This window comes from Symphalangus syndactylus, chromosome 8, assembly GCF_028878055.3.
Source record: "Symphalangus syndactylus isolate Jambi chromosome 8, NHGRI_mSymSyn1-v2.1_pri, whole genome shotgun sequence".
Classification (NCBI taxonomy): Eukaryota; Metazoa; Chordata; class Mammalia; order Primates; family Hylobatidae; genus Symphalangus; species Symphalangus syndactylus.
The window spans coordinates 23,887,195-23,900,109 of NC_072430.2; the positions used below are offsets into that span (position 1 = coordinate 23,887,195).

At 55.2% G+C, this 12,915-nt stretch overlaps 1 protein-coding gene across 3 annotated transcripts in view; it reads left to right on the forward strand.

The window, feature by feature from the left end:
- Nucleotides 1-1,545: 1,545 nt before the first annotated feature.
- The window catches only part of ITPK1 (inositol-tetrakisphosphate 1-kinase), a 185,157-nt gene continuing 173,787 nt past the window's right edge, over nt 1,546-12,915 (forward strand). The window contains exons 1-2 of one of the 3 annotated variants that reach the window (XM_063643980.1): nt 1,546-1,680; nt 2,458-2,694. In XM_063643980.1, the coding sequence (XP_063500050.1) occupies nt 1,561-1,680; nt 2,458-2,694 (357 nt within the window). In that variant the 5' untranslated portion in view covers nt 1,546-1,560. Of the gene's footprint in view, nt 1,681-1,828; nt 1,992-2,457; nt 2,695-12,915 lie in introns of those variants that run through there. The other 2 variants (XM_055288342.2, XM_055288344.2) reach the window with 2 other exon arrangements.

The following is a 12,915-nucleotide window of genomic DNA, read 5'->3' on the forward strand; positions in this document are numbered from 1 at the left end:
TCTGTCACCCAGGCTGGAGTGCAGTGGCGCAATCTCGGCTCACTGCCAGCTCTGCCTCCTGGGTTCATGCCATTCTCCTGCCTTAGCCTCCCGAGTAGCTGGGACTACAGGCGCCCGCCACCACGCCCGGCTAATTTTTTGTATTTTTAGTAGAGACGGGGTTTCACCGTGTTATCCAGGATGATCTCAATCTCCTGACCTCGTGATCTGCCCACCCCGGCCTCCCAAAGTGCTGGGATTACAGGCATGAGCCACCGTGCGCAGCCTCCCTTAGCCTTCTTTTATCCATCTTGTGCCTCGGTCCTAGGGGTCCTTGCCATGATCTTCCCTTTATCCAGCTTTCCGTGTCCCCCCAGAAGCCAGGCATTCTAAGCCACAGAGCTGACCCTGGAACCTGTCACCACTTACCTTCTAGGCTCCCATGGCCTAAGAAACTCGCAGTACCCTTGCCTAAGGCATGCAGTGCCCGTCCCTAGCTGGCCCCCTGGAGGAGTCCTGTTTCCCACCCATCGCCTTTTCCACTCTCCACCCATCCTTCTTCTCTACCTTGTTAAAGAAAAAAATTAATCAGATTCTCGTTAAAGATGGCAAGGAAGCCAGGCGGGGTGGCTCACGCCTGCAATCTCAGCACTTTGGGAAGCCCAGGTGGGAGGACAGCTTGAGCCCAGGAGTTCGAGACCTGCCTGGGCAACACAGTGTAGCTCCAGCTGCTCGGGAGGCTGAGGTAGGAGGATCAGTTTAGCAGGGGAGTTCGAGGCTGCAGTGAGCTATGACTGCACCATTGCACTCCATCCTGGGCAGCATAGAGAGATCCTTGTCTCCTTTTTTCTTTTCTTTTTTTTTTTTTTGAGACGGAGTTTCTTAATGTAGGCTGGCCAGGGTGATCACATACCAAGCGTGGAGATATTCTTGACAGCAGGATTCTGGCTAAAACTGGACTAAGAAGGCCAAGGACAGAGCCCAAGGTCGGGGCCTGGTCAGAAAGAGGTCTCGCAGGAGCCTGACTCAAGTGTGGTCAAGGGGAGTCTTTGTCACCCGCTGGCAACTTGGCTCTTTTGTGTCTCTTAGCTTCAATTCAAGCTCCTCCCCCTTCCCTGCTCCATCAAAATCTCCTTGATTTCCAAGGCCAGCTTCAGTGTCTCCTCTCAAACTTTCCTGAGCCTTCCCTCCTCGGGAATCCATTTTTCCTGCCTGGGCCTGGGGAGAGAAGTCCATTCCTCCTTCCCAAACCCAGAGACCATTGAGGCAGGAAAGCTCCTTGGCTGCCCCATAGGGCAGGGCACGGTAGCCGGGGTTTAGTGACTCCCCAGCGCCGACGCTGACCCGCACCCCTGAGGAAGGGGTCTCTGGGGACGGCCGCTGTTGTGGCTGTCGTCTCCAGTCCCCGCCCCTTCCCCCCTCCGTGAAGGGGACCTAGAGTAAGAGCTGGTGGTCACGTCCTACGCCTAGGAGGGCCCCTGGGTGTTCACCCCCTCCCCGGGGGTCCCATCCTGGGCCGGGGTCCGCTTCCTCGAGGGAAGGGGCGAATTCCTGGAAAGTCTCCGTCCGGGCGCAGTTGCAATGGATTGCCTTGTGGGGGCTGAACCCTGCTGGGGGTGCAGAGACGTTTCCGAAACTCAGCGGCTCGGTCGCCCCCAAAGGCCAGGCGGAACACGCCCACACCACGGCTCCCTTCCCGAAGTAAGACCGCCCGGCCACGGCTGCCCCCAGGCAGCCCCGCGCCCCGCACCCCGCACCCCGCACCCAGGGACACAAACAAGCGCCGGGTAGCCGCGAGGGCCGGCGCGGCGCCTTTAAGAGGCGGCGGGCGGCGCTGCCCCCTGGCGGCCGCCCCGCCGCTTCCTCGCCGCCGCGGGCTCAAGCGGGGCGGCCGGGCCAGCGCGGGGCGGCGGCGGGCAGGGGCGGCGAGTGCGCGGGCGCTCGCCGCCGCCCTTCTCGGCGGGCAGCGCGCGGGGACCAGGCCGAGGAGGAAGTGGCGGCGGCGGCGGCGGGTGAGGACCTCGGGCCAGGCCGGGTGGCCGCGTGCGCCCCGCCGGGGTCCGAGCGCGCCCGGGGGGTACGGCCCGGCTCGGAACGTCCGAGGGCGAGGACCCGGGCGGGAGGAGGAGAGAGGAAGGGCTCGGAGGCCGCGCTTCTGCCGCCGCCTGAGGGCGTGTGGCTCGGGCCCGCGCGGCGGGAGGGCGGGCAGGGCGGGGGAGGTGTCTGCGGAGGCCCGGCTTCCCCTCCTGCGGGCCCTGGCCCCAGCTCCGACTCAGACTCAGGCTCAGCCGTGCCCCAGCCCCAGCCGGCAGGCCGGGCGGCGCGGCGCTCGTGAGCCGGTGGGCGGGCGGGTGAGCCCGCGGGCGGCGGGGGCGTGGGCGGTGGCAGCTTGGCCCAGCCAGTGGCCTTTCGCGCTGAGCGCCGCTCCCTCCTCCCGGCCGCCCGCCGCGCCCCGCCCCGCCCCGCCCCGCGCGGCAGGACTGCGCGCCCCAGCTCCGATCCCCGTTCCGCGTCCCCGCCGCCGGGAGGAGGTGCCCACTCGCTCGCGGCGCGCGCCAGCCGCCAGACTCGGCCTGTGGGCGATTTCCTCCGGACCCAGGCTCCCCGCCCGAGGAGGAAGATGCAGACCTTTCTGAAAGGGAAGAGAGTTGGCTACTGGCTGAGCGAGAAGAAAATCAAGAAGCTGAATTTCCAGGCCTTCGCCGAGCTGTGCAGGTAAGGAGGGACGCGGCGCTGGCGCCCGGGGACCCCTGGCCCGAGCCCGGTGACCCCTGGCCCGAACCCGGTGCAGCCTCATTGGTTGTTTTGGGAGATCGGAGCCAAACGGGAAGAAGCGGCACGCGGGGAGACTGAGTCCGAGCAGCCAGGTGGCGGTGTCGGCCGCCGGCCGCGTTCCAGGGAAGCGGTGGCCGGTGCGGGCGAGGTGGCACGGACCGGGGCGTTCAGGTGCACTGTGACCCGACTGGGGAGGCCCCCAGCAGCCCAGGGCGCGGTGGGAGTGGTATTGAGGGTTGCGGAGGGACCTGGGAAATCGGGGCATCCAAGCTGTGGGGTAAGGGCTTGAGGGTACTTTTGGACTGGAGTGTTTTTCTTCCTTCGTCCCCTTCCCTTTCGTGAAGAAAGGGCACCCACGTTTGTGGACCACCTACTGTGTGCCCCGCGTGTGCTCGGCTCTTGAGGCTGTCATTGCATATCATGAGGTTAAGCCCAGTTGAAGCGAGTAGCAATTCTTGGCATGTATGTGGTGATTTGCTGTCTCATTAGAGCCTCGCAGCAGCCCTGCAAATTGGCCAGGGTGGTGATTCTGGGCCACCTGTCTGAGAAGGGGGACCAATCGGCAGAGGAGCGGGGTACATCGCTTGGGGTCCCGCAGCTAGGGAGTGGCTGATGCGTAGGAAGTGCTGGGTAAATGCCCGTGGTGTGGAGTGGCCTTCTGCCATCTGGGCTGTGTGCCCCTGCTCCCACCATGCTGGTGCTCCTTGGCGGACTCTCCGGTGTTTAACAGATCACGTTCTTAATAAATTACAGAACTACTGAGTCTTGGGTCAGGTAGGCCTTCCCTTGCTCCACAACTGTAGCTTTGCCTCTGAGAAGCAGTTAAGCCCTTTTCTCAATGCAAGCCTAAGAGAATCCAGCTCTGAAAGCCTTTTGCAAACTCCAGGTGGAAACCTTTTGTGATGCAGCTTGTTAGATTGATTTTTGAAAATGGGCTCTACTTGCATTTTTGTCCCTGTGGGGGCCCCACACATCTTGGAGAATTGAACAGTTGGGTTTCCGTATCCCCTGGTGCTCCTGGGGCCGGTGGCTGGTCTGAGCTGGCGTGCGCAGGTGGGCCTGGCAGCACCTCTGTGTGCCTGATGCCTGTCCCAAGGGCCTGCTGCTCCTTTGCCCAGTGCAAGCCCCGCAGGCGCTCTTCCTGCAGCCAGAGGGTCACAGCTTGTACAGGATAGTGCCTGGTTCTTTATCCCTTGGTCTGGGGATGGGGTTGGCTGCCTTCTCCCAGGCTGGTTTCCCTAGAAGACAGGCTCTTCATGATCAATAGGGCATGCAGAGTGGCCCCAGCAATTCATGAAGAAATCAGGAGGAGCTCGAAGCCAGAGCTTTGAAAATGAGTCTTAGGACCCTTGGAACATTACAAAACGGTACTTGAACATTGTACCGCGGATACACTCACTTGTGGGAAGGGCATTCTGAGACACTGAAGAAATTTGGAGCAGCCCCTTTGGCATGTTCTCGAAGTCCAGTTATGATGTGAGGCACCGGAGCTCCCCCTGCAGTCATATAAGACTTGGGAAATCCCAGCGAATACCTCGCACCCTTTGTACTGCTGTTTGTATTTATGTCATCTTGTGTCTGCAACTCAAGCTTGAGGCTTGTCATTGGGTTGGCTTGTTTTGCTTGGTAATTAGGAGGCTCTAGCAAAATATTCCTCGCCAAGACTCACAACTAGGTCCTCGTGCTGGACCTGCAGATTGGCTTGACCTTGTAGACATTCTTCCTTTAAAGGGGTGGGAGGTTCAGGGCAAGCTATGCTATCAACGTTCTGGGGAGTAGAGCATTAATTTCTCTGAAAGGGTTGTTGTCTTCAAAGTCTAGTTGCCTTCCTTTGGCCAAAATATTGGCTTCAAAGAAGGCAGAAGGCATCAGGGCCATTCTAGAACCCGAGGAAGCCCACTTTTTGTTTTCACTAGGGAAGCTTTAGGTATTTTATCACTTAAGCCTAAGAAGGAGAAGAAAACACCAAAAAGAGTTTTTCCGTTTCTTCTTTATTACTTTCAGGGCAGTGCCCCCTGGTGGCCACATTTCTATACTGGCTGCAAAATGCTGCAACTGTTGAACCAGTGACCAGGGAGCCCCGTGAGGTTGTTTTGTTTGGTGTGAGGGCCAATGAGACTTTAGTGGCTGAGAGACAGTGCAAAGGACATTATCATGTTTTCCACATTCAGAATCTGGGGGCGCAGGGCTTCTGTATTGACGACGGGTGATGAATTATCTGTGAATTCCCTAATGAAAAATTCTAAAGGTATTTGAAAATGGCCCTGCTCTGGGCCGGGTGCTGTGTCTCCTGTCTGTAATCCTAGCACTTTGGGAGTCCAAGGTGGGTAGGTCACGAGGTCAGGAGATCGAGACCATCCTGGCTAACATGGTGAAACCCCATCTCTACTAAAAATACAAAAATTAACCGGGCATGATGGCAGGGGCCTGTAGTCCCAGCTACTCAGGAGGCTGAGGCAGGAGAATCACTTGAACCCAGGAGGCAGAGGTTGCAGTAAGTCGAGATCATGCCACTGCACTCCAGCCTGGGTGACAGAGCGAGACTCCATATCAAAAAAAAAAAAAAAAAAATGGCCCTGCTCTTGATGTTTGGGCAAAGAATGACCCGAATGGTCCGGCCCAGGGTGGGTTGTTTAGCTGAATGTCCGGCCTTGTAAAAATCTGATCTCAGAGCAGGAAGAGATGTTGGCCATCATCTCATCTAGCCCCTTTGTCTTACAGATGGGGAAACCCATCAAGAGAGGGGGCAGGTTCCGGACTCTTGGTCTTTTCCTTTAACTTCTAGAATGGGTCTAACCTGGCTACCTTGAGACTTGCCTTTCTGATTGGGCATCTCTGACAATAAGGCAGTTCCCCTCATTATCTTTCCAGGGGTCTGGTGGGTGCTATTTAGCCCCCAGGACACATTCCTTGCAAAGCTGAGCCCCTCTGCAAGTGTAATCCTTGTTTTTGGGGGAGGGTTTGGGGGTTAGTGCACGTTGATGGCAACAGTGGGTGGTTAGAGCCACTTCATGGGAAGTGCCCCACCTGCCGTAGGTAGGGACAGGCGCCAGCCTTTTCACATGTGCACTCTGATAGGATGGGGCTCTGCTAGCCAGCAGATGGGCCTTTGAATCCGCTTGTTTGTCAGTGGTACTGTTTGTTCCTGTTGCCATCCTGTTTCTTCCCCTTTCTCCGGGGACACGGCTCTGGTTGTGTTCTCTTGTACCCCTCTCACCTGCCTTCCCTAGCCCAGGAGCAACCTTTTAGGTCTCCCACACCACCCCCTCTTTGTGGCTTTTTTTTTTTTTTTTTGAGGTGGAGTCTCGCTTTGTCGCCCAGCCTGCAGTGTAGTGGCGCAATCTTGGCTCACTGCAACCTCCGCCTCCCAGGTTCAAGCTAGTCTCCTGCCTCAGCCTCCTGAGTAGCTGGGATTACAGGCGCGCACCACCACGCCTGGCTAATTTTTGTATTTTTAGTAGAGATGGAGTTTTACCGTGTTGTCCAGGCTGGTCTCGAACTCCTGACCTCAGGTGATCCGCCTGCCTTGCCCTCCCAGAGTGCTGGGATTATAGGCGTTCCCGGCCTTTGTGGCTTTTTCTAGATGCTCAGAAGGGGCTTCAGAGGGGGAGTGAAGAAATTAAAGCTGTTAGTTGGAAATACTGGGTGATATTAATTTAAGTTTTAATTTTGTAGTTCTGTACAGTGCCTCACTGGGGAATGCTGGCTGGCCCCAGTTTCCTCAGCTCGTGTTTTCTGTGCCTCCTCCTCTCCTCCAGCTCCTCCTCTCTGTTCCGTTCTTTCTGTGGCTGAACCTACGTTGCAGGAGGTGGGGGCGGAAGAGGCACATGACTTGGTGAAGCTTTCCATATAAAATCTGGGTGAACCTCATCTGTCTTTACTGTAATAATTGCTGATTTTTAATGAAGTGCTTCCCGGGACCTCATCTCATTTAATCCTTCCAGCAGCCCAGGGATGGAGGGATGAGGGATGGAGGGATGAGGACTGAGGGATGAGGACATCCCTCGTTGGGATGGAGGGATGAGGAAACAGTGGCTCTAGGAGTCTACAGGACCTGCACAGTCAGTTATAGGGCTTTCTTGAGTCCACTCCTGAGGCCTTTGCACTGAGAATGTGGCTTCCCTTGTTTATTTGCCCAGGTTAGGCTGGGGCTTCCAGGAGGCTACAGAAGTACAAGAATGTCTGTGAGTTTCTCATCCTCCAGAGATTTGGAGGCCAGCTGGGCTGACTCGGCTTGCAAGAAACGTGTTTCTGGAGCAATCTCAGACCTTGGCATCCCACCAGGGACCCTTTTGTCCCAATACCTTAGAAGGGACTGAGGAGTTCATTAATGTTCACATTTATGAGCACCCTCGGTAGGTAGCCCAGGCCTGCGTCTGCTCTCACGGGTCTGGGAGTTTGGTGTCAACAGTAAACTGGCTTGGGAGGCGTGCCAGTGAGAGTGTATGATGCCACCGGGCCTGTCCCTTCCCCTTGGGCCCTACATTTGTTCCTTTAAAATAGGGCCATCTCCAAGGTCCTTTTCTGCAGGGATGGCTTAGCATTCTGGTCTGGAATTCTTTCGGGAGATTCTCTCAGGGGAGGAAAGAGGATCTTTTCCAGGATTAAGTGATGCTGGTCTGTGGGTGGGTATTTTTTTATTTGTTTTAATGTCTGGATTTGCCACCATTTCGGGGGTGCAGAGGTGGGAGGAGGTGCTGACTTAGGTTTCCTTTGCAGGAGTGCACAGGGAGTATTCATAACCCAGCCTTGCAAATGAACACTTTTCTACCAGCCTCCTGGGGAGCAAACAGAACTTCACATGGGAGGAAGCGTCCGTGTGCACATGGGTTGTCTATTGAAGGGGCTGCCTCGGTTTCAGGCCTGGCTCCACGACTGGCTGCCTATGTGCCCCGTGACCCTCGACACATTCCCTACCCCTCTGTGCCTCACTTTCCTCATCTGTGAGGGTAATAATTTAGCTTAGGTTTGCGAGCATCAAATGAGGGAATTTGCTAAAGGGTCCAGGATAGTGCCTGGAGCTCTAAAGGGTCCAGGATAGTGCCTGGAGCTCTGTCAGTGGCGGCGGCTGCTGCTGGCGTCCTCCCTGTGGAGTGAGTGAGTGGGTCTCTGCCCACGGATGCCTCTCTATTCAGGGACCTTTGGTTTTTGTAGATTTAGTGTTCTTGGTTTTGGCAGTTTGCAAGTCACCCTGAAGGCCATGATGGCTGAACTGATCATCTTGCAGGGATGTGGGGTTTGCGGATTTGAAACTGTTCAGTGGGCATAGCTAAGGAGGGGGCCCAGGCTAGCCTGGTGGCCTTTCAGCATCAGAGCAGGGTTCTGTTCTCCTTCAGCACATGGCCCATCTGAATATTACAGTCCCCCTGGAGGCGGAGGTGCTGTCCCCACCTATTTTATGGATGGGGAAGCTGAGAAATTTATGTTAAGATGCTACTTGTATTTTTTAAGTTTGGAGATTGAGAAGAGTTTGTTCTGGATTTCCTGAAAATGCCAAGTCTCCGCTAGTAATCTTGTTACTATTACTAGCTAACATTTATTGTTTTCTGTATCTTTTTGAATATTTAAGACATGCACATATTAAAAAAAATTCAGAGGACTCAAAGTATACAATGAAACGTCAGCCCCGTTTGCTTCTGCTGAGTTCCAGTTCCCTGGGGTAGTCTGTCTCTACAGGTGTTTATGCACACACAGGGGCGCGTGCACGTGTAGGTCTCTCCATATGTATTACTGTTGTGCTCTTGCACGTTGCATGGGACTGTGTGTCTTGGAGAAACTCCACATCACTCCTTCATTTGGAGAAAGTTTTGTATCATTGCCTCTTTTTTTTTAAACAGCTGTGTGGTCCAGTTCTTAAAAGGATGGAACATGTTTCTTCCCCTTGTGTTGGTTTCTGCTGGTATGGGCAGCATGACAATACCCCGTCCGCTTGCCTGGGTGTACATTGCTAGGTGAGGAGGGCTGGGTCAGAGGGCACAGGCATTTTACTTTTTCATACTTTTTGTATGTATGTGTGAGACAGAGTCTCCCTCTGTCGCTCAGGCTGGAGTGCAGTGGCACGATCTTGGCTCACTGCAATCTCCGCCTCCTGGGTTCAAGTGATTCTCCTGTCTTAGCCTCCCGAGTAGCTGGAACTACAGTCATGCACCACCACGCCCGGCTAATTTTTGTATTTTTAGTAGAGACTGGGTTTTGCCATCTTGGCCAGGTTGATTTCGAACTCCTGGCCTCAATTGATCTGCCCACCTCGGCCTCCCAAAGTGCTGGGGTTACAGGTGTGAGCCACTACGCCCAGCTTTTTCATACATGTTCTGAAACTGCTCGCAAAGAAATTTCACTATGTCAGTCCCAGTGACAGTGAATGGGAGAGCCTGTGCTGCACACCCTCCTGTGCTCAGGGCCGGGACAAATCTGTGGGTGAGAGATGGTCCTCTGGATTCGTATTTTGCTTAATGAGATAGTGAGATTGAGGAGTTTAGGTTGTTGGGGGCTGACTGCAGGCACCCAGAAGCGCTGGGTGCACCTGCGTGGCAGGCTGGGTGCCAATGTTTCTAACCAGTGGGCCATCCTGCCTTTACCGGTTATTTCTCCCACATGGTTTAGCAGGTTTGGGACATTCAGTAAATACTTAGTCAAGTGCCCCATGAGCACAGTTCCTGAAGAGTTGGATGTAAATAGGGTTTCAGTTCCCACTCATTTTGAATTCAGCTGGAAAGCTACATTTGAGAGAATACTATGGCACTTCCCTTTTAAAAAGTAACATTCGGTTTAGGAAGCAAAGCATTCAGGAGCTGTGCACCTCCTTCTTTCCCTCGCAAAGTCACTGTCTTAAACACCTTCCCCATCCTGCATGAATTGGGCCCAGCCCAGCCTCTCCCACTCTGGTGGCCCTTGGGGAGCTGGCCTGGGTGTGTGTGGCCTCGCTCTGGAGAGGGTGTAGGACTCCTGAGAGCTGGCTCATGGTCACACAGTGGAAATGTGGGAGGGGAACTTGCCTCACTCCAAGCCGAGTGCTCCCCACTCCTCACCGGCCAAAGCCTCCTTGTGAACAGGCCCTTCCTCCCGGCTGCGGCCCGTGGTGTGTATTAGAGTGGCCAGGCCATACCTGTGGGGCCGTTTGAATCTTTCTGGGGCTTCATCTTGCCGCTCTGAGCCTGCTCAGAAAGCAGCTGCCCTTGTGGCCTGCGTCTCCCCCAGCAGAGCCTCATGGGCTGGTTTCTATAGGCCCATCCTCCGGATGGCCCCTGGGAGTGCTCCCACAGCCATTTTTAGGGTTCGGTGGGGTGGATCTGAGATTCATGTCAGAGATCCCGTGGAGCCGTGGAGCGTCGAGAATCACTCTCACAAGGGAGCCCCGGTCTCTGGATCCCCCTCTGCATCCCCCCACCCCCCCAGGCCCTTGAGTGCTGGGTACCCCACCCTGTTAATTGCTCATGGTGTTCCAGGGCGCACTTGTGGCAGAGGCCAGCTGCAGACTCAGCTGCCCCAGAGGGTGAATCGGGACCCACAGGCCAAAGGCCCTCCCAGACAGCTTTAGGGAGATGTCTTCATTCCGAACCTCCCGCACCATCAGAATCTTCACTGAGACTTAGGCCCCCACCACTGGGCCTGTTCTTTCTCTCTGACTTGCTCATTGTCCTGCTTATTTTAAGTCTGTCTTGTTTTTAAGTAGTTGGTTCCATGAAGGTAGAGATTTTGGCAGCTTTATTTACTGCTGAAACCTGAGTGCCTATACCAGTGCACATAGGAGCTCAAAAAAGAATCTGTTAGTGGCTGGGTGTGATGGCTTACACCTGTAATCCCAGCACTTTGGGAGGCTGAGGCAGGCAGATTGCTTGAGGTCAGGAGTTCAAGACCAGCCTGGGCAACATGGTGAATATCCATCTCTACTAAAAATGCAAACATTAGCAGGGCATGGTGGCAGGTGCTTGTTATCCCAGCTACTTGGGAGGCTGAGGCAGGAGAATTGCTTGAGCTCGGGAGGTGGAGATTGCAGTGAGCCAAGATTGCACCATTGCACTCCAGCCTGGGTGACAGAGCTGGACTCTGTCTCAAAAAAAAAAAAAAAGTATGTTAGTGGATCAATAACTGCTTGGTGGTTTTTGGAAGCCTTTTTCATGTCCCTATGGCTCAGCCAAAGCCACCTGTGACTCTGGAATGCTCTGGGCCAGGAAGGAAACCCCAGGGGTGGGGGAGATGGGGAGAGAGTTAGGTGGTAAGTCCCAGGTTCCGGAGGGGCTTGTGGGCAAGTCCTGAGCATCTGCCCTGGCCAGGCCCGTGCTGGGTGCTGGTCCTTGCTGGCATATACACCTGTGGGAGGTGAAGGCAAACCAGCTCTCAGATGCATGGGAAATGCTGCAAGGTGCGACTAGAGCCAGGAAACCTGCAAACAGGAGAGAACTATGGTGCAGTGGCTGCAGCCACTTTAGCACTCTGTGGTCAGAGAAGGCCTCTCTGAGGAGGCGACGTTCAGCAAGAGGGGCCTAGAGCTCTCTCCAGGAGTTAAAGGACCCACAGGGTGGACGGTGTCCACCGTGTAGAGGCCACACACCCTGGCCTCTACCATAAGTCTTACAAGCCTCTGCCATAAGCCCTGGGTTCCATGTGGATTGGAGGGCAGGCAGCTCTGGGCAGAACTGAGGCCGGTTTCCACCTTAGACAGGGTGGTTGAAGGAGGCGTCGGGGTGTCCTTCTAGAGCCTTGTTTCCTGACAGTGTGACCTTCCTCCCATCCGAGGGAGGCTGCAGTTATGCCCTCGGGGCCAAGGATAGGAAGACAAAATGCTCCCTGTGGGTCTGGTTCAGTCCAGTCTTTGTGTTCAGGAAATGAGCTGCTCTGGGCTGTGGGGTGGTGGTGGATGGGGTGGTAGTGGTGGGTCAGCTGACCTTTCTCAAGGATCAAGTTAAGCCTCAGGTGCCCAAGGGAGCAGAGGGAAGCCGCACCTGACCTGTGTGCTCTTTGGCAGTCATCGATCTTCCTCCAAGTTACTTGTTTGCCAAACTTGCCCAACAAAAAGGCACCAGAGGATGGGCACGGTGGCTCACGCCTATAATCCCAGCACTTTGGGAGGCTGAGGTGGGCGGATCACCTGAGGTCAGGAGTTCAAGACCAGCTTGGCCAACATGGCGAAACCCCATCTCTACTAAAAATACAAAAAATCAGCTGGGTGTGGTGACTGGCACCTGTAATCCCAGCTGCTTGGGAGGCTGAGGCAGGAGAATCACTTGAACCTGGGAGGTGGATGTTGCAGTGAGCCGAGATCGCGCCAGTGTACTCCAGCCTGGGCGACATGAGCGAAACTCTGTCTCAAAAAAAAAAAAAACCCCACAAAAATTAGCCGGGCGTGGTGGCGGATGCCTGTAATCCCAGCTACTACTCGGCAGGCTGAGGTGGGAGAATCGCTTGAACTCAGGAGGCGGAGGTTGTGGTGAGCCGAGATTGCGTGACTGCACTCCAGCCTGGTGACAGAGCAAGACTCCGTCTCCAAAAAAAAAAAACAAAAAAAACAAAAAAAACAACAACAAAAAAAGCTCCAGGGGCACTGGGGAGAAGGGAGAAGTACACATCCTGAAGTCTCCCTTCCCTGTGAGATGAAGATTCGCCTGGGAGAGGGGCTGGGGAGCTCCTTGTGAAGTACCCTGATGATTTTTATGGGAAACTACTCACTGCCATTTCATGAAGTGCCTCACTAGACCTTACCCCAAAACTGTCAGGCGTGGGGAAGCACCGAGTTAGCCAAGGCTGAAGCAGTGTGTTTCAGACTTCTCAGGGACAAGGCCCCTCCAGGAGGTGTGCTGGAGCCAGAGGTTCCCAGGCTGGCTCCTGGGTCTCTGTACCCTGAGCTCACTGTGGGAATCTCCAGTCTCGCACCGTTCACCTGAGGCCTCACTGGAGCCCCCTAATGCAGGATGGAAACATGGCAGGGGCACCAGGTCGTCAGCCCAGGCCAGTTCTACCTGCTGTTGCTACCTTTTGCGAAATTCCTTCTCAAAAGAAGCCTTTTCAGATTTCTTGCCTCTGGCTGCTGGTTTGCCCGGAGGGTATAGAAAGGAGCTAGTTTTGCACGAGAGACATTCCTGGGACGGACCTGGCCAGATAGACACTTGTGGCGTTTTCCTCAGCAGTTTACGCTGCAAACCCATGGACTCCTCAGCAACCATT